The sequence below is a fragment of the Agelaius tricolor genome, unplaced genomic scaffold, assembly GCF_023055355.1.
Source record: "Agelaius tricolor isolate 1412-34295 unplaced genomic scaffold, bAgeTri1.0.p SCAF_4, whole genome shotgun sequence".
NCBI classification, from domain to species: Eukaryota; Metazoa; Chordata; class Aves; order Passeriformes; family Icteridae; genus Agelaius; species Agelaius tricolor.
The window spans coordinates 19,663,007-19,688,905 of record NW_027269264.1 but is presented as its reverse complement, the minus strand read 5'-3'; the positions used below and the strand labels follow the sequence as shown (position 1 = coordinate 19,688,905).

The window sequence follows — 25,899 nt, the reverse complement described above, 5'->3', positions numbered from 1 at the left end:
TTTCAGAGAAAAGAATTTATTGCCCTCTTATGAGAAGAAACTAACTTCTTCCCGCCTTGCTCAGGCTTGAAGGCACCGTTAAGATTCAGAGGAAGAAGTCGACGATGACCAGAGAGAATCCTGTGTTTGAATGGAATTTATGCATTATATATGAAGTGTATGACTATGCAACAGGCTATTGTTTTTAAATGTTAATCCTCTGTTAACGGGTGTCCTTTTCCGGGTTTATGCTGCCCAGAAAAAGGTACCCGGACGTCCGTAGCTCCTTGTTTCTATTGTCTCATATTGTCCTAATTCAAATTGCCCAAATTATTATTACTCTAATTGTATTACTGCTTTCATAACCATTTTAATAGTAATAAACTTCTAAAATTTTAAAAAACAAGTTATTGGCGTTTTTCACAATGTCACTTGTTGGAGGATGTAGGTTGTACCCAAAGACCCGCGGCGACACACCGTTGTGTGACAGCGCCACCTTCGAAGCGCTGTCGCCAAACACCGTCCCCAGACGGGGCGGGGCTGTAGCGCTGCCGGGCTGGCGGGGCCCACACCTGATGAATAATAGAGCAGCGCATCGCATTGGTTAGCGGGCGTGATTGACAGTTCCGGTCCTGCACAGTAATTGGCCGCAGCTGGGCACCGGGGGCGGGGCGGAGCCTGGCGCCGGGATTGGCTGCTCTGTTACTCACCAGTCGCGCGTGCAGGCGGTGGGCGGGCTCGGCCGCGCTTATAGGCGGCGGGGACGGCGGTGGCGGTGGGGGGTGTGCTGTGGGGCTCCATTGGCTGCTGCTGCGGCCAGGGCGGGGCTGCGGAAGGTGCCGGGGACCGCGGGCGCTGGGGCGGCGCGTAGGCCGGGCCGCTGCTGCTCTCACCCGGCGTGTGCCTTGCTTCGGCCCCGCGCAGTGGCGGCAGCCTCCTGCGGAGCCCCGGCGGCCGCCGGGGTGCGCGCAGGGGGCGGTCGGGGAGGCGAGGTGGCCGCGCGGATGATGACGGGGCTGGTGGGCAGCCCGGTGGGTGCCGTCATGCAGGAGAACTTCGGGTGCTCCGTCGCCAATCGCTTCTGCCAGCTCCTGGACGACGAGTCAGACCCGTTCGATGTCCTGCGCGAGGCCGAGCGCCGCCAGCAGCAGAGGAAGAAGCGCGATGAGGCGGCGGCCGTCGCTAGGAGAGGCGTGCCCGGCGGCCGGGCCGGCGGCGGCAAGAGGGAGACCCAGAAGGAGCGCAGGCAGCCGGAGAGCTCCCCTGCACCCTCCCTTGCGGCGCCGCCGCAGCCAGGTACGCGGGCAGCACCCCGGCGGGTCGGGGGCGGGCCGGACCGGAGGCCGGTTTTGGGAAGGAGGGAAGGCGATGCCCGGCGCTGCGGTGCCTGGTGCGGGCCCCGCGGCGCGGCGTGGGTGGCTGCGGGCTCCGCGCTCCGCCGACCTCTCGGCAGCCGTGGCGTGGCGGGGGTAGCGCTGTCATAGCGAGGCTGAAAAATCCTGGTTCCCGGTGGGGTCGTCGTGGTGAACACACCTGAAAGTCCCCTCAGAGAAAGCAGTGACGCTTGGGCACGGTCCCAACACGATGTTGCCGAGCACTATCAGCCGAGGAGGCCTTGGAATATGTAAATGAAAACTTCAGCAATATCCCCAGGAGACAAGTGCAAGAGCATAAACTCCTACGCTGCGGCATCTATAGCTTTCATGGTGGTTTAGCAGCCCTGTTGCTGCGTTTCATTGCTTGTCACCCTGGACAGTATCCTTCAGTGTCTTCAGAGTTCTGTCGTCTCCAGGGATCTGTGCTTATTTTCCTTGAGCTTGCATTGGTGAGCCAGCCTTTGAATAAAACCTTATTTCCTGGGGTAACTCTTCAGCCGATGTTCAGGAGTGGTCATCTGCTAGGCTTTGATGCGTAGTACTGCTTGGGGAAAGAGGGAGTCAGTTGGCTTTTGTACTAAAATGTCTGTCACAGTCCTCTTGGCAGCTGGAGGCTTTGTGGGCTATAGCTTCCTGCATTTGGAGCTGATTGCTAGTCTTAGTGAGTCTGATTGTTACTACTTACCCAGTATTGAGCTTCAGGTTGTTGGATTCAGTATCTAAATTATCTGAGCAAACTGGTGGATGGTTTCCAAATATTGAGAATCTTTGCACAGAAGTTTCTGGTTTCACACTTTCACTCTGGTTTCAGGTTTTACACTCTGTTGTAAGTTCCCATTCTCCTGCAGGAAGCAACGAAGCCTAACACATAATCTATTATTAAGATATTTTCTTCTTTCTTTCTGTAGTAAAAGCTCCTGTTAAACTCACAGTAATGGTACTATGTGTTTTAATGCCCTAGGAAAAGGCTTTTGAATTAGGTTGTTGCTCCATCAAGTTGTTGCCAGTGCTACCAATTCTATTGCTCAGGCTTACAGTCTTACACTCTTCCCAACAGCAGTTAGTAGATGCATTTTTAGCAGTTTGTGGAGCAGAGAATCTTCGATGCTAAATATGCGCTGGATAATGAGCACCTTTGTAGAGGAAGATAAGTTTTCACTGTCTTTTTGGGCAGTTATATGAAACTAGTCTGAGATTTCTCTGCTATTATGTGACTTAGTCTCCTAAGACCAGTACTCAGACTATAACAGCTTATTTTATTTAAAAGTTACTTTATTGTAATTGTAGTTGTCAGCTAGAAGTTGAAGGAGTCTGCTCAGTGAACATCAGAGTCTCAAGTTTTGATGAAAAAGTTCTTGAACAAGATCTGGTGGTTATCAGTAACTTACCATAGTAGTATGTGAAGACCATCCTTTACCTCCCGCTTGCCCATAGGTGTCACCGTTCTTGGCAATACACAGTGGCTCTGTGGCTTGTCTTTGACTGTTCTCTGCAACCTTGGTTGCAGAAATTTCTTGTTAATGCAGAGATTTCTTGTTAAGAAATCTCTTTTCTCAGACAGAGACAACAGGCATGTGCACCTTGTTTCAATTTCCTGCTGATTTAAAAGGGAGAAAAGACTGCTGACTATAGTACCCTTAGCGAAAGGGCATTAAGATCTATTTTAGGAGAGTTATTTCTCTTCTATATTTAAAACACACACTTTCTTCTTTTAACATAGCATCTGTTTGGGAATTTGTGTGTTTGTCTTGGGCTTAGTAGGAAGTAAGGACTATAAAAGTACAGTGCTTAAGATGCTAAACCAGTGTGGATAGTCATGACTTGGTCTTGACTGTGTTCCTTCTTTGAATGTGCTGTGTTAGTGAGTCTGCTTTGAATGGCAGAGAACCCTCTGAGTTAGGGTAAATACACAAATGATGATGTAGCTGACAAATGTTATGCAAGTGTCATGTTGAGAGAAAAATCTTGAGGTTTTTTGGAAGGGAGTAGGTCAGCTCTTTATTGGTGCCATACAAAGTTGGTTTGTTATGTAGGGTTCAAAACTTCTATATTTTATATAGGATTCAGGGGGCTATCAGCTTGACAGTTGAGAATGACCAACCTCCTTTTACTCCCACAGTTTGGCATAAAGCTTCTAATAACAGATGGATTGTTAGAAGAGTGCACCTATGTTTGGGGAAATAAATAATATTGATTAAAATTACTAAATTGTTAAACTAATTGCTAAACTTTTAATTAAAAAAAAAAGAAAAACATAACAGTCTTAAGACTTTGTTTCTAGACTTTCTTAGTGATTTTTTTTCCCCCTGATTTTGGGCATAAGTACCCCTAACTTCATTCTACTTATTAGTAATTAAAACACCAAAAAAATAGCATCTAGACCCATCTGAACAGCAAAATCAGAGTCTAGTGGTATTACAGTTGAAATGATGGAATTCGCTGTCTTGTACTAGTGTTTTTGGAATCATTACAGAATAGGGTTGAGAGGCTATGTTGGAAGGATGGTCTGGTCCAAGCTTTCCTAGGAAAGATAGCCTTGAAGACCTCATCTGCTACCTTGTCGAGTTGCATTTTGAAAGCCTTCTTTGATGGGAGTTTAACTCTGAAAAGGTTGTTTCAACATAAGGTAGCACCAGAAAGAAATTCTTAACACAGATGAAATATCTTCTTGTGCAGCTTGTCCCCACTGTAGCCACTCACTTATATGGGGCTCCTTGTGAAAAGAGCCTTCATCATTGTAGCCTTTCTAATACCTGGGTACTGTGATGTGGCTCATATGAAGCCTTGTCCTGGGAAGAAGACAGTCTTTTCTCATAAGGCAGACTCACCAACCTTTTCATAACCTTCACAGCCTTCTTTTGGATATTCTGCAGCCTGATCATCTTCATAACCCTACTTTGGACCCCTCCAGACTGTTTTATCTAATTGCTAGGGTATTTGCTTGTTTGGACTACAAAAAGTCCTGCTAAGTTTCATGATTTTTGTTTTATTCTAGTATTATTTCTTAAGCATATTGAATCTGTTAAAAAGGGTCTTTCTAAAGACTCAAAGCACATCTAGTCTTCTATCTTGCAATATAAGAAGTTTTACAGTACTCAGAGATTTTTTTGTGGTATTATGTTTTAGTGTTTGAGTGGAAGGTTTAGTCACAAAGTTCTGTAAGGTAGGTTTGTGGGTTTTTTTATGTAATTCTTCACTGAGTTTTTCAAAGCAGGTTTTACTAAATTTCTGGAGATATTTTCAATTTGAAGCAAACCTCCTGAGAGGACTTTGCCAGAGAATGCAATACTTTGAACTCTAGAATCCAAACTATTTATTATGAAATAGCACAACTCTAAGGAGACAACTTTTTAAGCTTTGTTTTTAATGGAGAAAATGGACTTCTATTTCACTGTCTGCCAAAACCTATACTTTTGACCTTAAAGGTGCATTTTTTCTCTTCTCTGGACTGTTGTTTTGTGATTTTTAGACTGTATTAGCTGAGGATTTGGGTAAAGGCTGGTTGTAGGTGTTGGAGCTCTTGTAATTGCACCACTTGATGTTAACTCAGTTCATTCTTACCACAGTGACCAAACTGCATTTGCCAGCTCTTTATGCAAAAGGCCGAGTTGCAGAGCTTGCATTCTTTACCAGTCCAGGAAAATTAAATTTGTTGATCATGCAGTAATACTCTCTGTTCTTTTGAAATCTCTAAACCTTTGTTGCTAATACTTCTAAAAGGTTTTCTTCTTTCCTATACATATGATGACTCTGGTAACATTTATATATAGTTCCTAAATACTGTGCTTTTGAGTTTTTAGCTGTGGTTTTAAAATGGCGTGGAATTTTCTATGGAGTTTTATCTTAGACTGACTGTGATTTTCTTATTTTTTAATAGTTTATCCTGACAGCATTCTTTCAACTACAGTGCCATAAGGATTGTCTAAAGGAAAGCTATGGTAGGCAATTCTGTAATTCAGCAAGTACTGGCACACATGTAAACAAAATGGCACAGGATAGAGTCTAACTCCGTGTGCCTCTTTGGTGTGTTGCTTGCAATAGCTGAAGCTATTGTTTGAAGTTTGGTATTAGAATCACACACATTTAAAGGGGAGAAAGTGAAATTGTTTTTGGAGTCTTAATTCTTTTACTCTCTAAAATATAGCAAAATAAGAGTTTGAGTGAGAATAAATTTCCTTTTACTATTACCAGTTATGAAGTTTTGTTGTAAAGAAAGATTAGTTGCCTGTGTATAAGTTGTTAAACAAGTTTATTCACCCTAGGGTTCCCACAGCTGGCATCCGGTTTCAGGAGAAAAACCATTAATAATTTTGTGGTATTGCAACAAGTACAGCTCAAGCTAGGTGCCTCACCAGAGGGATTCAGGGTACAAAATCCCAGGTATTTCTTTGTTCTTACAACCAATGCTCCTATTCCTTGCACACTTCACACACCTTGCATGCACATCTTGCTCCAAAGGTGATTTTTGTTTTGGAGTCTTCTTGTTCATATCACTTTTTTTTTTTCTGTAGCTGTCCTTATCTGGATGGGTTGCAGCTTCTGATGATAGCCATGACTTCTTAATCTCTTAGTTTGCACTGGTCTCAGAGGCTCCTTTCACTGTAGCTGAACAATAGTGCAAGACTCATTCAGCATTTCAAGGTAAAAGTTTGCAGCTTGTGGCCTAAAACTTCAGCACTTTGCTTGTGCTAAGCAAAACAACTTAGATAAAAGAATTCAGCTAACTAAGCTCAGTATATAACAGTCCTCCCTTTGTTTTTATTAAGCTTTCCCACTATTATCAGAAAGAACTCATGAAGTTTTTCAAAGCATTTAACTGCTATTCATAATGTCACATGTGGTGTTATTACAAATAAGAGGCATAATATCCTAAAGCTTTAACAGCAAAGTAAGTACATAGTAGGGTGGTATGTGACCACTTCCATTTAGAATCTAATTTGGATTTCTGTGAAAATATTTTAATTAATACTTCAGTAATACCATTGAGCATACTTTTTTTTTTCTCAAAGCTTTTTTGCATTTATTTAGCATACTGAGTCAACCACTGATCTTCAAGAGGTTGATCCTAGGTGTAATTGTTTGCCAAACACTAATCCTGTTGATGTCAACCTTAGATGTTGGGGAAGGGCTGTTTCCCAACATTGCATAGTATCCCAAAGTATACTGCTCATAAGCTTCAGGCCATTATAAACCTATCTGACTACAAGTTTGAGTTATTTTTTTGTTCATTTTGTTGGAGCCTTTTGTATGAGCTCAGGAGTGTACTACAGGAATATTATCGGCAGAAATATTTTCTGCTGAAGCAAGGGACTCTCATTTTTTCCATAGCATACCCATTGCATGACACACTCCAAAAGCTTACTTAGACTCAATATAAATAGTGGCACTTGCTGATCATGTCACCACAGGGCTGCTTTTGCTAATGCAATTAGTCTGGCCTCTTGGGTCATCAGCAAGGGTTGCAGAGGTTCGGTTTCAAGCGCCTCAAAGTTTCTCACTAATGCATATCCTCTGTGTTGTTTTCCATTTACATAGTATGGAGATCCATTGGTCAACAGTATCAGATCTAAGGTCTGTAGAGGCTGATTTTACAGATCTGTCCATAAGTGGTTGGAGTGAAACACCTCATAGCAATCATGATACAGCTCACTGTTGGAAAGAACAAATAGTAGAGCTGCTGAATTCAGCATCCTTTTAAAGTAGTAATAATTAAATTAATGATTTAAAATTCATAACAGTTCATGTTTTAACTGCCATAGCCCTGGTGGTTAAGTTCTTCAGTACCCTACTGTGCCTAAAAAATTCCTCACAATTGTTTTCTTTGTTACTTTGTTTGGTCAAGATATTTGTACCATAGCCTTGGACCTATTTTGGGTCTACTTTGTCCTTTTGAGGTATACTGGGAAGAAGGATAGTCTTCTTTCAAAGCTGGAAGGGGTTTCCTACTTTTTTTTTTTTTTTGTGGGGGGTGGTGGGAATTGGTTTTTTGTGTTCTGATTTTTTTGGTTCGGGTGGGTTTTGCTACTTGTTTATTTGTTTTTTGTTTTATTTATAGATTAAGCCCAAGCATCAGTTCTGCATTAATGCTGATTTTTCTCCACAGCTTTGTGACTGTGGTTTTCAACAATTCTGGTATTTTTAGCTCCTTCTGTATGTTTTTGGTGATCATACTCCTTCCCATAATGATTAGATCTATCCATTCAGGTAACAAATGTAATTCTGTATCTCACGTCTGTAAGAGGTCTTTTTTTATGTGGGGGAGTCTTCTGTCAATGTGACCCTTCCACAAACACTCTTTTTCCAATTTGTTCTTTGTAAGCAGTTACCTCTCTCAGCTTGTGAATTGCATGCCAGCTACCACTGTCACATCCTTACATTAGGAAGTGGGAGAAACAGCAGGGTTTCTGCTTTAGTTTATAGTCTCTGATAGCAGTTGCAAGCTGGGCTCCTTGAGGTGCTTGTCTGAAGTCAAGGCTCTCTAAAAAAAATGTTTAAAACGAAAAATTTAAAAAAGGTGAAAGCGCACACTCTCAGTACAGGCCAGTGAAGAACCACAAAACCTAGAGATACCTCTTTCCAAGCAAAAGTCTCACTTTTTGAGGATGGATTATATAGATGGAGGAACTTGCTGAGAGCTAGACAGCAACACTGGAAAGGCAGCTAGATTTTGCTGCATTATTTTATATCCATCTGTTATATCCAGTGTCTGGGAAACCAAACAATGCAGGTTATAAAAGTATAAGTTCTGCTTTTCCAGTAGCAAGTTCTGTATACATACTTATTAAAAACATTTCTCTAGAAAGTCTTTTTATCTAAGTGCTGCAGTGTTAGCAAAAGTAATACTAATAGTGAAGTATTATTGTGGGGAAAGTGAAAACTACTGAAGTATGTCTGCTCTGTATGATTTAGAGTTTTAACAATATCTCTCTTACAACTGAGCTTTTTTTCTTTAGCACTGTCTAGTTCTAGTACCTGGTAATTTTAGTATTTACAGATTCTTTCCTGCTAATAATAGCTCAGCTGCTTCTTCTGGGGAAAAAAATGCTAGGTCTGTTGAAACACAGATCTCTGTTCTGATTCCTCAGTTTAGAAAGTAAAGTGATAGGCAGCTTAGCCAACAGACTGGGCTGATGCAGTAACAGTCCAGGAAAGCTGTGGTGAAGTGGGGAATGGTGGGACATGTATTCAGGTGAATACAGATTACAGACATAATTTTAAGACACAGAAAAACCACTTTAAAGAGAGTCTAAACTAAGTAACTAGGAAAGAGTGATCTTCAGTTTTCAGAATTGTGTTTGTAAGGCCTCAAGTAGATGATCCACAGAACTCCAAAGCTTTTTTTTTTTGTGTGGTTTTGAAGAAAACCTGCATACCAGAGTATATAGACAAGCAAGCAGACAAAATTGGGGTCTATTTGGAGAGGTAGTTATTAAGCAAGCATTCAAAATGTACCCCAGTTCTTTATGTCAGTGATATACAAGATGGCTCATGCTTTGTCTTGATTTTGTTGCCTTGTTTTATTGTCCCCCAAAGGATAGATGGCCCTTGAGCTCTGTGAATTAAACTGAGTCTGTGTTAGGACATAACATAGCATAAGCTCTACAGTTTTAATCCTCTGCTATCACTGCTGTCAAGCTCCAGTCTGGTTTTATTTACATGCAGAGCTGAAAGCTGGGCTGTCTTTTTGAACTGATTCACAAGCAGGTCACATGAACTTTTGCCCCAAGGGTGACTTGTCCTACTAGAGAGATACAGGTGTTGCATACTGCCTTAATCCACTACTTCATGTCTGTCAAACCAATTAAAGATGTTTTTGTGGCACTTACTTCCTGTATGAAAGACTTTCTAGTGTTTAAAATACATCTGCAGTAAATGAAGCCACCTGTTAAAATCAAAGTGAAATAGCCTGGCACTCAAATTGGAGTAGAACAGACAGCTCCATCCAGTACTCTCCGTGCTGCTGACATGTAATATACTGACATGTCTGGCAAGAAGACTTGTTTTGAAGTTGTTTTGAAGTGCTTATAAGCAGTACTGGGTAATAAAATGAGACACTATCTTTTTAAAATGACTTCTGCATCTTCTTTTTTTGGCATTGTTTTGCTAGTTTGAAGTAGCTCTTTGAATCTCAAGGTGAAATTGAGGTTAATACTAAATATGTAGGGATTGGTGCCTCTGACTGCTGCATTCTTGCCAAAGGAATCTTTATAGAATAATTGATGCTTCAGATAGCCAATGAGAGAGGATCAAAATTAAAAAACATCATAGTCTTCTATGCATTTTTGCGCATTCAGATCCAAACAAAATAACTAAAATGAGGCCAGAAATTAGTAGTAATTTTCCCAAGCAAGATTCCAATTTAGAATTAACCCTTGCGTAGCTGGTAGTGTAGTTGAGATGTGTGTAGAGTAGATGTTTCCCAACAGCATGTACTGTTCTGTATCATCTGTAATTTTGCTTTGTGTTAAACTGTCCCAATTTGAAAAGCTTACTCAGAAACTGATTTTTAAAAGTTGTCCTTTATGCAGAGATTAAATCGTAATTTGGGTAATGCAAATATGCTCAGTGGCCTGAGGGTCGAGTAACTTCAAACCTGAGAAGAGAGAATTACTGGAATGTATTATGTCAAGTGGTTTGTAGTTCAAAGAAAAGCAGAGCTGGAGTTGCTTCTGTACCACATATAAAACTATCTTCTCTGTGCAAATATGACTGTTCTTACTGCATAACAAAAAGCTTTATTTACTACATTCACCAAGTGGATAGTTCTTGGGAAGCTTTCTCTTTACAAATGGTATTAGATTTCATCCTTACCACCTAAGCTTTGATCAAAAATCTTCTGATGTGGGCATTTCTCTGGGGCTAAGAATTAATTTGGATATTAATATTGTGACATAAAATAGCCTTTTTTCTCTCTATGTTCTAGCAACAGAGGTAGCTAGGACTGTCACTTGTCCACTAACCTGAGTTCAGTAATCCGCTCAGCATTCTGCAGTAGTTCAGTACTTCTTGTGGAAACAGTAGCTTAGATTTGAGACCAGTCTTCCTGTTCCTTACTTGATTGACCTACACTATTGGCTGAGAAAGGTGTTGTTTAAATATAGAGGCCTAGCAGACAAAATGGCTTGCTTCTGGAGATCTTGCTCCCAGAAGGAGAACAGAATTTGGGAAAATGGTAAAGGAGGCACATAAAGAAGCGTAATCATCTGCTAGATGTATACAGGTTGAGTGTAAAACTTCATTTTTTTTCTATTATAATTCACAATTTCTTTTCATTCATTCTGCCCAACCCGATCCTCCTCAACCCCAACAATGGCTGAACAAAAATCTAAAAAGCTTAAGTATATTTTATCTTGGAATATGTTTATGTTCTAGAATCAGAGGTGTTGAGGTCTTTCTACTTACTGTTTGGGTCTCTGCCAGCTGAACTCAGTGACCTTTAGTGTCGTTGAATGGTGCTTTCCTCCACAGAACAGCAGTGTGAGAGGTGACCCTGTGCTGGTTGTTTGATACTGTGGCCATAAGCTTAGAGGACCCGGAGGCTTAGACTTCTAAACTGAGCTCATCTGGCAGGAGGTGTGTTGTTTCACAATCATCACCTATCTGTAAGGGGTCATTCTCTTTCTCTTGCCTTCATTGCTTCTGCTGCTGTATTTCAATTAGTCTTTTCCATTGAAGCTTCTCCACCTCATCCTGTACTACGCTTTCATGATCCTTGAAAACATGAGAGAAACAGGTTTTTTTCTTCCTCTCTGTGACTTGTGAGCAAAATGAGATTTTTCTTTAGACTATCTTTTCTAGAAATCTCTGACTATCAAAACCCATAATATTTTGCAGGTTCATCAATACAGAAGGTAAAATAAGCACTTGTCTTTCAAGCAAACAGTGTCTGGCAACATTAGCTATAAGGACTTTTAATATTCTGGTGGACTTGGGTTTGGATGTGTAGCCAGCTCACTTCAGTGAGTAGTTTGGTAACTGCAATTGTGTTACTATTGAGCTGTCAGTAATCCCTGCGTGTGTTTGTGTAGGCCCAAAGCGAGTACCCAGGCAGGGAGAACAACAAGGGTTCAGTAACAGAGGCACAGAGGGGAAACAGGACAAAACTGAATGGAGACCATCTTTCAGGGAATACCGTCCCTATGGAGCACAAAGACAAGTGGAATTCTCAGTGGAACGGTATGTATCCTGCAGAGAGAACTAAGGTCCCTCACAGAGGATATTAGTGTGCAGGTTTTTTGCAAGACTACTTACTTCATGGCTGTAAGATTTGTAGTTTCAGCTTCCTTGGGGGTTGAATTGCTACATTTTTTGTTGAATGTTAGCAATATAAGGCAAAACTGAAAAATTTAAAGATCTGAAAATGTACCCCCTAGTCAGCAGCATATTTATAATGCTAGTTTCTGAGCTCACATACCAAGCCTTGCAGAACATGTAGGAGGTTGCAAACTGGAATTTACTGCTGACAGTGAATGCATATTTTGCTGTCTTCATAAATATTAGAAGATTCCACCTAAACCCTTAATGCTTCAGAATGTGGCTGTTCTTACTTTATACCACAATAGCTGATATTTAACAAGTTGTCTGAAATTTTAGCAGTTGTATATAAATATGGGTTTAGATGGTGGAGCTATTGCTATTGCATATAAAGTTGTGAAGACTTGACGTTTTATAATGTTTTCTTTAGTTTCTGTAATGTTTTCAGTGTTAATAACTGCTGATCTTTCTGTTTGTGTGCTGTAATACCTCTAGAGTTCAGTTTATGTCCATTTTCAATGAAAAAACCAAAACAGCTGTAGTGTGTACTGTATAAAGATGCGCTCTACAAATTGTGCTGTAGCTGTTATATACTGATGTATCCCATAGCTGCACAAACATAACAATAAGATTTTTTTTTCTTCTTGTTAATTGTTCTATAAAAACAAAAGTCTGACTAATTACCTTCTTCTTAGACCAGTGGAAAGATTAGACTATGAAAGACCAATAAGAGGCCGTGGTGGGGGAAGAGGCAGAATGAGAGGTAGAGGAAGAGGTGGTGGATTAATTGGAAGTTTTGATGGGTTTGACCAAAGAAGAAAACGTGAACCTGAAAGACAAAGTGGGAATGATAAAACGTAAGTGTTCTGTGTGCTGTTTCTTACTTGGTATACAAGTAAATAATAGTCAGCACTGCAGTACTGTCTTTTAGGTATTCTGTTCCCTTCCATATCCAGGTTGGCTGGCAAAAAGTCAATACTGGTTTTAGTCTGAGGTCATAAAAAAAGGCAAAAACCTCCTAAACTCATAGAATTGTTTTCCTCTCTAGAGGTGTGAAAGCAGATGACAAAAAGGATGGAGGTGGACCTCGCAACTGCAGAACAATGAAAGATGGTATGAGGTATGTCATATACTTGTGCCCATCATAGATCATAATTTTCTGTGGCCTATGTTAGATCATCATTTTCATCAGTTTCATGTCCATTTTGAGCTTTATAAACATTGTTCTATTATTGTTGTAGTTAATGTAATTTTACATTTTTTTAACTTGGCTCCTTCATGATGGTAAGATTAAATTGAAGCAAAGGCATGATGACGTTTGTTCATTTAAGACAGCTGGAATCTTTTGACTGGAGCTGAGTTGTGTTTTAATGGAAATAAGTTATTATTTTTCTCAATAGTCAAGTAAATGGTATTTAATGGAATTGTTCCAAAATGCTAATTTTAAAATTCAAACTCTGTTACTGGGTTTAAAGACCAGTCTCTTTTCTGGAGTTTTATAGATAATTTCTAAATTGCAAAATGGTAGTATATTTCAATGTGGTTCTGAAGGTAATATTGAGTTGATTGTACCACAGAAGTACATTTTAAAGTGCTAGAAAAATCAGTAGCATAATGTGATTAATGGCCACTTTTAGGTAAAAAAAATCAGGACTTCTCCATTCAGTTCTGTATATCTCTTAGGGGTACTGATTTTTGTTCAGATTTGTGAAACCTCACTGATTATGTTGGCTTATATCCATTCTTTGTACCTAGCAATACATGCTCTTTCCAGTAGCTTTTGTTCTCATATACATCTAGAACTCTTTAATTGAAGGCTGATAAAGGATGGAGAAAAAGTAGTGTCTTGAACTTGTAGCAAATATATTTTGCTACATACACATTGATTCACAAAATTGTTTTAAAAATAAAATTTTATTTTAAAATCAAATCTAGTTTTAAAACTCAGTGGATTCAGACAATCATGCTGAAAGTTTGAAAAATATAGCCTTGATGTGTAATAATTTTTGGGTCTTGATATTCCAAATTCTTCTGAAAGTTGTATTAACTTCTCTCCCTCCTACAGAATTTCATATTAAGAGTAGATAGTTTAGGTACCCTGGCTTTTCAAAGGATCAGTTAGATTAACATTGTTCTGAACTGATAGTGCAAAACAAGCTAGCAGAAAACTATCTTCTGTAGGATATCAGGGAAGGCTTCATAAACTTAAAAGATATTTATTGGCCCTTACATATTTTCTTCCTAGTTGAAGTGGTTTGTTTTGGGCTTTTTCAGTTCATCAGCATCAGAACTTCTACCAATGTTTTCCTGTGATGTGGTAGAGGTGACATAAAATTAAAGTTCTCTGAACAGTTGTAAAAGCATGTCTGTGTCCTAATTGTGCTAATCATGCATTGAAGCTAAAAGGTGTTAATTTTAAATATGTATGCCTGCTACTGGAATGAAAATAAGTTCCTGCTATCATTTGACAGTGAATTGAAGTCCATTTTACAGAAAATACAAACTTGAATTCTTTAAAAGAAGCAAAAAGGCAACTCCAAATGTCAGTGTTATACTGACAATTAATACTAATCATGAATATTATTAATGATTATTTCATCTTCATACATGCTTTTATTTTTTTTAGTGAAATAGGTTTTTTTCCCCAATATTCCCAAAATATACTTGTAAATTGCTCAACTAGTCACTTAGTATATCTTTCTGCTTATGATCAAAGAGTTTTCCCTTTTTTTTTTTTCCTTCTTACCAAGGAATTCTGGTAAAAGAAATAATGTATTGATTTGGCTTTTTTTCTGGTATGACTCATGAAGACTATGGTTTTGTTTTGGTTTTTTTTGTATGTGTTTTGTTTTGGTTTGTTTGCTTACTGTTTTAGTGGGAAGGAGCAGACTGCATCTATGGAGGAGACTCTGGAAACTCCTGAACAGCCAAGGACATCTGAAGGAGAGCCTCTGAGCAAGTAAAGTCAGACAAATATTTTCTGTCTAAATGCAAAGGAAACAATTAACTCTTACTGATGTACTTGTATTGAGGGGCACACTTGAAATGGGAACTGTGAAGTTTTGCTAGTGCATGTATTTAAAAATAGAAAAGCTTTGTTTTGTATTTGTGAGTATGGAAAATATGTCCCTAATTCTGACTAAAGCTTGATTTATACAGTTGGAGATTGCATTTAATTGCACAGTGATGCTTAACTTCCTAAGATTTGGTGATGATTTAAGGAGGAGCTACATACTATGTTTTGCCTTTTTCACTCATCTAATTTGTAGAAACAACCATGCTTTTTGTTCTCTGACAATAGATATTTGAGGTGCTCATGCAATTGTACAAACACATTTAAAATATGCTGAGTTACTCTAAGTTTGTATTCACCAATCACTAATATCATGCAGATATCATCAATTCTTGAGAGGCCATGGTAGAACTTGGAAAAAAATTCTGGAAATGCCATGAGCCTTAGAATAAGGAAACTGAGAAAGAAAAGTGCTGGTTGTCTTGTGGCTTTCATTCTAATCAGTGTCACGGCAAATAAATGAACACTGGCATAAGAAAAATAACTGGACAGTCTTGTCTAAGTAAAAGATTGAAAGAATAAGTAAAGAGCATGTGGTGCACATCTCCTAATGAATGAAAGATGGTCAGTGCAGTATGTCAACCTCTTCTATTGCTGTGAAGCCTTTTTTACTTCATGGAGCAGCTCCAGATATTAGTGATATGGGTTAATTTATTAATTATAAAGCTAACTAGATGACAAAACCTGTTTTATATGTTCAGGTTGTTTAACCCTGTGAGATGTTCAGTTGATATAACCTAGATTCTTTTAATTTTAGAGTAGGTTTTAATATGTAGGTAAAGGTGTATCCACATGTAAAAGTGTATACACATGTCTTTGAATGACTTATGACTGAAAAAATATTTCTAGGCTAACTTAAATCAGATGGGCAGTGTAGGTACAGTGGCATAAATACACTGTATTAGCTAAATATGAAAACAGATATTCACCTTTTTTAAAATTTCAGTTTTGTTGCTTGTACCTTTGTTTGTCTCCTGCTTGTACTTGTTTCTATTTGAATTCAAGCTCTTTGTAGATATGTCCCAATATCTGTTCATTGTAGAGCTTAAGGTGTGAGAAGTGTATGCAGTGGAAAAGGCCTCTGGCAGAATTTGCCAGTTATCTTTAACTCTTTCATCTTTCATTTAGAGATCACTAGATATTCAGTCAGACTGGGAGCCTTTCTGGAGATTGTACTTCTGTTTGTATTTTTTTTTTAAGATTAATTTAGGCATAGTCCACTGAAATTCAAATTATTCAAAAAAGGCAAGTAACCTACAAGCACAAAATTCTGCACTGTGTACTTCTTTCAGGGCAATAAATACTGTCCTGAAGGCTTACAAATCTATATACAACACATGAGTTACATAAATCTCCCTGCACTTACTTTTTGGGGGGTGTCAGCTTGGTGACCCTATGTATTTTAAAACAGGAGATACTGTATGAATAGTGCCTTTATGGATGGTTGTATGGCATACACCTTAACAAGATGGAATTGTGTTGTTTTAATGTTTAAAAGCAAAAGCTGGTAGGCAATGGTGTTCAGGCTTCAGGATTTACTTAAAGGTCTTACATGCTTAGGTTGCCCCTGCTGTCCAGATAACACACATTAGGCTACCTTCTGCATTTGCTACAGCCTCAGTATTATACAGGGTTGTGTGTTTGCTTGGGCTGCTGCTAGGGTCATTCTCATTTTGACGCTAAAATGCAGTGACTGCAAGGTAACCATTTATTTTCTACAACTTTATTGCAGTTGTGTGCTTTCATTGAGAAAGTGATTGAAGACTTGAGGTTGTCTCATCTCTCATTCTCTTTCTAGTCTGAAGTGTTTCCATTTAAAATTACAAGTAAAAAAATGTACTCTTGGAAGTTGGGAATAACCTGTCTGCATGAAGATGGTGTGGAGCTTTCTGATGTGGTACTGGCTAATTTCCATGCAGCTCTGGAAAAGAGGTTCTGTGGGTTTCTGTGACTTATGGGGTCTTGCCTTTAAGACTGTTTTGCCATTCCTGAGCTTCTATTTGCAGAGTATTGCTGGATAAGAGTTTCTTTTATACTTGTGTGATATAAGTCAAGGTGTTTCTTTCCATATCCTCAAATCTTGAGTGTATCAAGAGTTTTTATCTCTAGTTATTATCATCCCAAACTGCATGCTGATATGGGGGTTTTTTGCTGCAAAAGCCAAACCTGATCTTGACCCTGTATAAAATACATAGGTAGTGCAGAAGTATAAACTTTCCTCACAACTGCTTTTGGTTGGACTTTTCTTCACAGTTCAAACAATGTTACACACTTGTGTTGACCAATTCAAATTAGATTTTTTGGTTTCATTCAGTACAACGCATGGGCTAATCAACTGCTGTTCCTAAAGGTATTTGCAGAGCTTATATTTAATCTTGTGGGGTTTTCTTACTTTTTTATTCACGTGATAGTTTTCCTTTTTGGTGGAGCTATGTATCTTATTGGTTATGTAATAGGAAGCTCTAACAATTTATCTTCAATGTTTTAGCTATTTCTCATTTGTTTATTTGTTTTGTTGTTTGTTTTTTGTTGTTCAATGGTGGCATAAAGCTATTCATAGATCAGGCCAGAGCTTGATAAGTATTTGATTCAGTGTTTTTCTTCCACAGTAAGTTTGTACAATTGTTTGGTCTTACCTTATTTAACTTTAAACTTTTCTATAGCTGGTGATAATGCTCTTGTAAATAATGTTTAGTGGGAAAGCTTCTTGTCATTGACTTCTTGATAAAAGCTGGCTAAGCATTTGCTTTGTGGAGCTGAATAATACAAAAACTGTTCTGAGAGAGACCTGCTGTCATTATTTTTAGTATGAAAATAATAGGTGAATAGCTGAGCTAAATGGTGTTCTTTTCCATTTACCTTCCTTCTGGTAAAAGCAAAGGTATTTTGTTTTACTGTATGCACAGCAATCAAGGCATAGTTAAGAGGTTATTGTCATCCACTGGAGACACTGAAGCAGTAGGAACTATTACTGAAGACTCTCATTTAGTGATTTGCTAGGACTTTCACTGTAAATTCAGTTTGTTCATGTCCAGAGGTTGTGCTTAGTTGTCTGGCAGTGTTTTGTAAGCATGACTGCTGGTGTGCCAAGACCTTATTAATTTGATTAATGAAAATGCACACTAAGCAGTTACTAAAAATGTATAACATTAGAAGGTAGATAGTAATATGCAGAATGTACTTCCATTCTGGCTTGGTGCCCAAAATAACTTGCTGCAATTAAGTGTCTGTCCAAAATGTGGTGTGCAGGTTTTTGTTGGTGTGCTTCACTCATACTTGAGAGTCTCGACATCTTCACTCACTTGAGAGTCTTGACATCCTAAAACAAATTTTTACTCCTAATAACCTAGCAATTAAAACCATCCTTTGGAGTAAAAACCAAAACCATACTTTGCAGTTGAAAAGACCAAATATTTGCAGTGTAAATCTGCAAGTATTTCCTTTGGAACTGGCAAGTGGATGTTTTTGTTTTATGTATACTTTTGAAAGGAATACCTCTGTTTGCTTTTTGTGAGATCAAGTTGCTGTGTGGTCAAATGTCCTTGTGTTTTCTTATGATCATAGCAATTTAGACCTGAAAGGGGTCTTTTGGGCCCAAGGCATGACCAATTTTAATTGTTGCTTCTGATACATGTCCAGTTAATTTTAATGTACTCTGCTACTGGAGATTTCAATGTCCCCTGATGGTCTTTCTAATACTTAGAAAAATAGAAGCTGCTATGTTAGTTTTTTTTTTCTCCTGGATGTCTTGCCTTAACGTAATGGATATGCAAAATTTTTTTAGCATTATGTATATTTCCTTTGTACATCTTTAAAAGATTCCCCATTGTACATCATGTGTTTCAGACTTGCGTCTTGCAGTGCTACTGTGGGCTTCTCATCTGTTCCCATGTAGAAGACATTATTCAGTTGAGATGTTGTTCCACCCTACCAGCAATAACAGCTGTTCCAAACAAAACCGTTTATGTGGCTCCTTTTCATGCATACTGTGTTGTTGAAGAAGGAACAGATACTTGCGTGCAGTGCTCCTGCACAATCCAGGGAGTTGAGGTCCCTCCTTCAGAGCTTCTGCCTTGTTATTGGTTCTTTCTGTGTTTGGGTGGCTGATACTTTTGCCTGAGTGTACATATTTCTAGTTGTTCTTGGGACTTTCTGGTGATTGTTGTTTTGGTTGCTTGTTTTCAAATCACTGGGTCGCTTTAGCATCTTGTACCACTGAATCAGAAGCTGTTCAGTATTCTTGAATACTTGCACTATTGCCCTTCTTTTGGGCAATCTTTGTGCCACAGAAAATGCAGTAAATATTATTTTACACTGTTGAACTCCCATTCACATTCTTGGCTTGCTTTTGCAAATTGAAATATTGATAGCTAGTTCTCAAGTACTTTTTCCTGTCAGTTCTGCATCTTTCTGCATCTCTTGCAAAGGACTGAAACATTGTCTCTGTAATGTAGTGAAAGGTTCATGGAAGAGGAGGAAAAAAGACTTCCAAAGTTCAGATATGCAATTTATTGAGATATGGCTTAGGAAAAAATTAAATCAGTCTAATAGAGACACTTTTATTAGTTATGTTTCTCTTTAATTCTTCTGAGTATTTACCAGAAGTCTTGTTTTTCTAACACTTATTCCCAAAACTGAAGCCTCAGATAATTGATCAAAAGTTGTTTGGCCTCTTACTCTCGAGGACAACAAGTTGAAATGGTTTTGGGGCTGTGTGTTCTTAGTGCTCTTACAGATGCAACAGTATCTGTTGGTATTTTTCCAGAAGTAGCTGCTTCTTTCACCAGTATCCTTTTTATGTAACTCAGTAAACTTAATTTTTTTCCCTAATAGTCCTTCTAATACAGTTTCAGATGGTAATGAGAAGGGAACTACAGACTGCTTACCAGTCTTTTAATCTTGAATATCTGGTTGATAAAGCTGGAATTTTCAAAACAACAGGGCATAAAGGCATATCAGAGGGGCAGGCATGTTGAGCAGGACTTCTGTATTTGTTACTCTTCTGTGAAGTGAATTTAGAACTAACTTGTGTTAATACTAGAACTAAAATTAAGGGCTGCTTTAGTGTTCAGTTCTGCTTTTCCCTTTCATATGCTGGGTGTTTAGAAAAATACTGTCTAATTTTGGCAAGAAATATGAATGCTTTGGTACAGAATCTGGTAAGAAGGACTAGGCCTGTTCCCATATAGGCTAGTTCTATAAAGTACAGTCCCAAAAAATATGGGTATTCCAATGGGTTGCTTGTCCGACTTTAAAAACAAAATACATGCAGTCACTGATTGTCATTTGACTTTGCATCTTTCCATGATAAAAAAGTTCCAACTTGCACCTAATAAACTGTATATTTACATTGGGGAAATGATAATTTTTGGTAGGACTGTGGAAATTATGCAGAAAACCAAATCCATCATTCTCCCACAAGACAGGTTCTAATGAAGGGGCTTTCTAGAAAAGTCATTGTTAGGGAAACATTTAGTCAACTCCAACTGCTATTGTAACACATAACAGTTTTCTATGTAAGGAGAAATGGTTTCTCAAGCATCTTGGAGTAATCAGTGTGGGCTTTCCTGTACAAGTCATGGTATTTGACTTGTTTATGCAGCAGACAGTTATGGTGGTGTAGGAAGTTGTGCTCTCCCTGTATGTGATGCTGGTTAGTAGGTAATAGCTTTCTGTAGGTATCATTAAATGTATACCTGTAGTATTCTAAAAGCTGGTGTCCTGGCCAGGCCTGTCTTGATCAGCAGCAGAAAAGTGGCAGAAGAGTACTTAAGCATGATCAGTGGAAGGGAAGTTTTTTTGCTTATGTAATTTGTCTTATCTCTGTGTATTACAGACATAAAACCTTCTGTCTTTACAGTTCAAAAATATGCAAGGCAGCCTCTGATGTATTCCATATGTTCTTCTAGAACATATAATTATTGTACTTAGTGACAAATGATAATTTGACTAGGATTAATCTGATTTTGCCAAGTGATAAATACTGTCTGCTTGTCTGTTGCTACATCTGACAAAAAATTCAAGGAAGCATCTTGTGAAATTAAAAAAGGAAATGTTAATAATTTATGTTAATAAATAAATAAATGTTAATAATGTAAGATCCCATGGTGTGATCATCATATGGTGAACAATTTTGATGACTGAAAGCTCCACTAAAAAACGAATTCACCTCATATTGTCATTGTGCAGTACAAGGCAATGAAACCATGCAATTGGTGTGTTTTAAAACTGCTCTGTGGGCCTTTTTTTTTTTTCTTTACTGTGGCTATATTTACTATGGGTAGATCCACTATTAAACTGTAGGGTTACGAATATGCCAGATCAAAAGGCAGAATGATTTTGTCTAGAATCTAAGTGCTTGAATTCAGGATGAGACTGGGTGACTACTAACACAGGAAGCTGCAGACAGCATTTTTTCATATTATTAATTTCAGAGTACATAAATATATACTCTAAGTTACATTAATGTGAAACTTATCATATGAAGTTACTGTGAGGAGTAAGTGAAATTGACAATAATTTGGTGAGAAACATTCCAAATATTTTGTTTAGTATCCTTACTTTGGAGTTAAATAATGTAAGTGCTCTTATTTATCTTGTTTTTATTTAAAAAAAAAAAAAGTTTTTTACTCTAAAACTGTAAACTTGTAGAGCTGCTGAAGGAGAGCCAATGGAAGAAGTGGTTCAAGAAATGACGTTAGATGAGTGGAAAAATCTTCAGCAACGGAATCGACCAAAGCCTGAATTCAATATCCGGAAGCCAGAATCCACTGTTCCTTCCAAAGCAGTGGTGATTCACAAGTCAAAATATAGTGACGATGTAAGCACTGCCTCCAGAATTCTGTAAACCTTCCTTTATGCCCAGGGATAGGAAACTGTCTCTATTTTTTTTTTCTACTAGCTTTAGTATAATCTGAATGGGCAAGAAAACAGTATCTAAGCTTTATCACTGCAATGACATGTGCCCCAAAACTGGCTTTAAATTGTGTGTTCAATTTCTTTGTCTGACATCATTGCCCCTTTTTTCTGTGCAAACATGTAATATATCAAGTTGTTCTACCTTATGGCTCAGCTGCTGCCACCTGTATAGGTCTCTAGTAATGCTGCTAGAAAAACTTGGCTTATGAGTTTAATATACACTTCTTTTCCTCAGTTTGAATCGCGCTTAGCTTACTTGCCAGTATGCACTTGTATGTATCTCATTGTGCACTTGAAAAGATGAATTTTGGATTTTTAGGATGTGGTTTTTTTGGGTCCTGCTTCTTAGAACTAACCTTGGAGAGCTTGTGGTGCTGTAGTGTGCATCCCTCCCAATTTCCTCTAAATTTCACTCCATAATGTTATTTAGATTGAAATTCCATGGAGAAGTTCTGAGGAGAGAGGGGAAGCTTCTTTCAGATTCTAGCTTTACTTCGATTTCAGATTTTGGGGGTCACAGAAGTATGTGCATACTGTCTAGCATGATGGAATTTTGATCCTTGAAGTCTACATGCGTTTATGGATATGTACCTTTTCTCTAGTTATAATACTAACATCAAAACTTGCTTAATAATTTTAGATTGTTGAGTCTGCCTTCTTTTTAGTGAGACTTTTTAGGTCAGAGTTGTCATTATCCCCTCTGTCTTTTCTGAGAGGTAGTGGTAGGGGTGGGGAGATACCTTCCACAAACTCTGAAGAGAACAGGTATGTGAAGAGTACATACAAGTTTCTGTTCCTTTTGCCTGTAAAGTTTCTCTTCTGGTAGTATCAAGAGACCTTGTTAAAGTGAACACAGAACAGGAGGTTCAGGAACTGTATAACATAGGCAGGTGAAATCCCTGAATTAGACACTGAATAAGTGATTCATCATTGTAAGGGTTGAGTTAACATACACTTTATCATTACTACAGTCCTCATTAGTTATGCTGGGCAATAGTCTGACATGCACTAGCTATTAGGAACACACAGTTAAAACCACAGTGATCTCATAGCTGCAGGCATGTTGAGGAATACATTGATTAAGTAGCTTTGGTATGGCCTTTTATCTATTACTTGGACATAACTGTAGGAGTAAGTAGCTTAGGTCTGATGCTGTAGTCTCTTTGAAAACCTCCTAGATTTGTATTTCTGGCAGACCTCTTCAGTATTATGGAGTTGGTATGGAAGCTTTTGTTACCAGGAATCTCTGAGCCAACAAAGAATGCATTTCCCAGGCATCTGGGAAGCTGCAATTACCTCATCTGTGTTAAAATCCTGTACAAGTTAAGGCCTGTCTTCTACTCCAGATGCTATCTTGGTTCATCTGCTGCTTAGTCAATAATATAAGTGTGAATGTGTATCTGGGAGGGGAGAAGTTCATACATGGAAAACTGTAGACTTTAACCACATCTTCTCTTTAGTTGCAAAAAGAAGACTTTGAAGATAATTCTCATGTCTTTCGAAAACCAGTGAATGATATAACTTCTCAGCTGGATATTAATTTTGGGAGTCTGCCTCGCCCTGGCCGCGGATCAAGAGGAGCACGAGGTGGTCGTGGCAGAAGACCTGAAGAGACAGGACCTCGACCAGAAGTAATGGTAACGGATTTTGTGGTGGTGTTCATTTGGGGTTTTTTTATTTGTTAGGTTGGGGTTTTTTTTCTGTTGTTGATGGTGTTTGTGTGTGTCCTGCCCATTTTTGTGTGGAATTTTGATTTCTGTAGTGATAGACTTGTTTTTAATTCCTGTCTCATAGTATGTTGTCTTGCATATTGAGTTCCTGGCCCATATTATGTTACTTGCAATTAAATACTGATTCAGCTCCCAACTTTTAACACATACATTTCAAAAGGTCCGATTACTGGATGCTCTAATGGTAACTAGAGGAAAGGATGCAATTAGTTTTTATATAAATTGGGAAGTAATTAAAATAACTACAGGCTTGTATCTCTTTGAAAAAATTCTGTGATACAGTGATACTTTGTTTACTAACAGTGAGATCAGTAAATCTGTGATCCTACAGGATAATTCATGTGTTCAATATAACCATTATTAAAAAACTTCACTTACCTTTTCCTTTGGAATAAAAAAAGCATTTGTACACTGGAAAATGGCATCTTTATTCTTCATACTAACAGAAACTTTACTGTGACTAAAATGCTTTAAGACCAGGAACTTTCGGAATAATATGGAAGTGTTGATGCATTTGTTTCATCTGTAAGAAAAGGGTTCTTTATGGTAACAGATCAGAGAGATTAAAACGACAACCCAATATGTTCAGTAGTTCTAGAATGTAAAAATATAGTAATGCTACTTCTAAAAATATGCTGTATTCTGCTTAAGATGGCTTAAATTTTCCTTCATTCAGTGCTGCAGAACTTGTGACCTGGTCCTCTCCAGGGAGCATTATAAAAACATTCACACTGAAAAGAAACTATAGCAGTCACAAGTTCTGAGATAAGTTCTTGTGATAGTGATGGATACAATTTGAGTAGAAATAGCCTTTAGTAGTAGTAGCATTTGAGTAGAAGAATGAACCCTTTTGAGAGTAAAATACATATACATAGCTGTCAGATACTTTTGAAATGCATTCATTTTTATAAGACTTCTTTTCTTCCATTCTAGGTTGCTCCAAATCCTGATGATCCTGAGGATTTTCCAGCGTTAGCTTGAGGACCCATCGTGAATGGTGGTATCTCAAAGTTCCTTTGTAACTGTGAAGAGACCGGTTCTATGCTGGTGTGGATTGAGGAAGCCAGTTTCCTTCTGGAAAGTTGTTTGGGTGTTTGGTGTGGAATGATTGCAGCTGTCTGCTAATAGAGTTGGGTTCTAGAGATATGGGTGGATTGGGATCCTGTCACAGGCTCCAATGTCTGCCTCCATTTATGAAACCTATGGGAAGGCTTATAGTACTTCCCTACTAGGCTTCAAGTGAAGTTAAAGGGAAGAGTGTTTAAAAATGTATATATAGAGATTATATCAAGTTCTCCATGACACCATGGTGAAATGTAAACTGTACAACACAATCCACAATTGGGACTCAATTTCACTGTATATTTGAAAGTTGTTTCCTTTGAGTGAAGTGTATATTTCAGACAGTCACAAGTTGCAGTTCTTCAGAGTTTCACAAATAAAGAAAAGTGCACATTGGTTTGGGTTTGAGGTATTATTTTAAGAAGACAGAGTGCTAGGTCGAAGCTTTTGCTATGTGGATATAGTCTGGGGAAAAAAGTGGGGGAAAAAACCCAAACCCTAAACAGCAATCTGTACTCACCAAAAAAAAAAAGTGAACATCTCTCTAAATGGAAGTGATCTTTAAAATCAAGGCAGCATAGGTGCTTTGAATTGACACCTAACCCTAAGTCCTACTTAAGCAACAAGTTATAGTCTGCAAGTACTTTGAAGATTAAGTAAAATAAGAATTTTAATCTAAAGACAGAACTAAGTTATTAAAGAAGTTTTTTTATTTTAGCAGGAGCAACTACAAACTAAAATGTTAAATGCCTTATCAAGAAATTTGTGATGTTGGGGATGAGGTGCAATGTTCTTTCATTGCAGCTTTAACATACTTGAGCCAGATTTTCTGTTCCCTGTCCAAGGGGACATTGAGAGCCATTGTGGGGGATATGAGAGAAACAAGAAAATGGTGCCAGAGGTGATGACAGAAAGAAATGAGCGGAAAAGCACACTGGGCATTTTGGAAGTAGCTGTCATCCTCACAGGAGTCTTCAAATGCCTGCTCAACTTGAACACATTCTTTAAATTTACTGGGAAAGCAGATGACTATAAACCTTCCACGTTTTTTCCAGTTCTGTGCCTCACTTCTAAGCAACTCTAAGCAGTCTCCTTTGAGAGTAAATAGTGGATAAAACTTAGAAGAAAAGTTTTTCTTTGGAGTAAGCTCTAAGAGTACTCACAATCTTTGAAGACTTTGCTCACTGATAAGGCTTTACTCAAATAGGATGTAATCATCCTACAAAGACTCTTTTCTGTAAGCTCCCAACCGATGGTCTGCAGAGTAGGTAAGCCCAAAGGATTTGTTTTTGCATTGTTAAATTACTTATACGACAATGTGTTGTAATGTGAGTTTTTTACTCTGCAAGAAGTTCATTGTAGTGGCATAGAGATGCTCTGACTTGCAGTAGGAAGAATGTGCAAAAGCAAAGTTTTGGTGTTAGAGGAACCCATGCTGCTGCTATTTGAGTAACTGAATGGGATGAAACAATGCACACCTCCTTCACTTTGTAGTCATGAGGTGTTA

The 25,899-nt window shown here is 38.4% G+C and overlaps 1 protein-coding gene and 1 long non-coding RNA gene across 2 annotated transcripts; both read left to right on the top strand.

Annotated features, from left to right (window-relative positions):
* Nucleotides 1-781: 781 nt before the first annotated feature.
* On the top strand, nt 782-24,788 carry HABP4 (hyaluronan binding protein 4). The gene is made up of 8 exons (XM_071424799.1): nt 782-1,275; nt 11,384-11,531; nt 12,305-12,466; nt 12,658-12,729; nt 14,485-14,568; nt 21,334-21,502; nt 23,061-23,237; nt 24,264-24,788. Exons 1-8 carry the CDS (start codon nt 984-986, stop codon nt 24,309-24,311), a joined length of 1,152 nt encoding a protein of 383 aa, XP_071280900.1. The 5' UTR covers nt 782-983; the 3' UTR covers nt 24,312-24,788.
* On the top strand, nt 14,579-20,780 carry LOC139588944 (uncharacterized). The gene is made up of 2 exons (XR_011678868.1): nt 14,579-17,551; nt 17,608-20,780. It is a non-coding gene; the product is annotated as an uncharacterized lncRNA (long non-coding RNA).
* Nucleotides 24,789-25,899: the final 1,111 nt, after the last annotated feature.

Coding starts and splice junctions, on each gene's coding strand:
- HABP4 (XM_071424799.1), top strand. CDS start 984: ATGATGACGGGGCTGGTGGGCAGCCCGGTGGGTGCCGTCATGCAGGAG. Junction 1,276..11,383: donor TGCGGCGCCGCCGCAGCCAG/GTACGCGGGCAG, acceptor GTGTTTGTGTAG/GCCCAAAGCGAGTACCCAGG. Junction 23,238..24,263: donor GACCTCGACCAGAAGTAATG/GTAACGGATTTT, acceptor CTTCCATTCTAG/GTTGCTCCAAATCCTGATGA.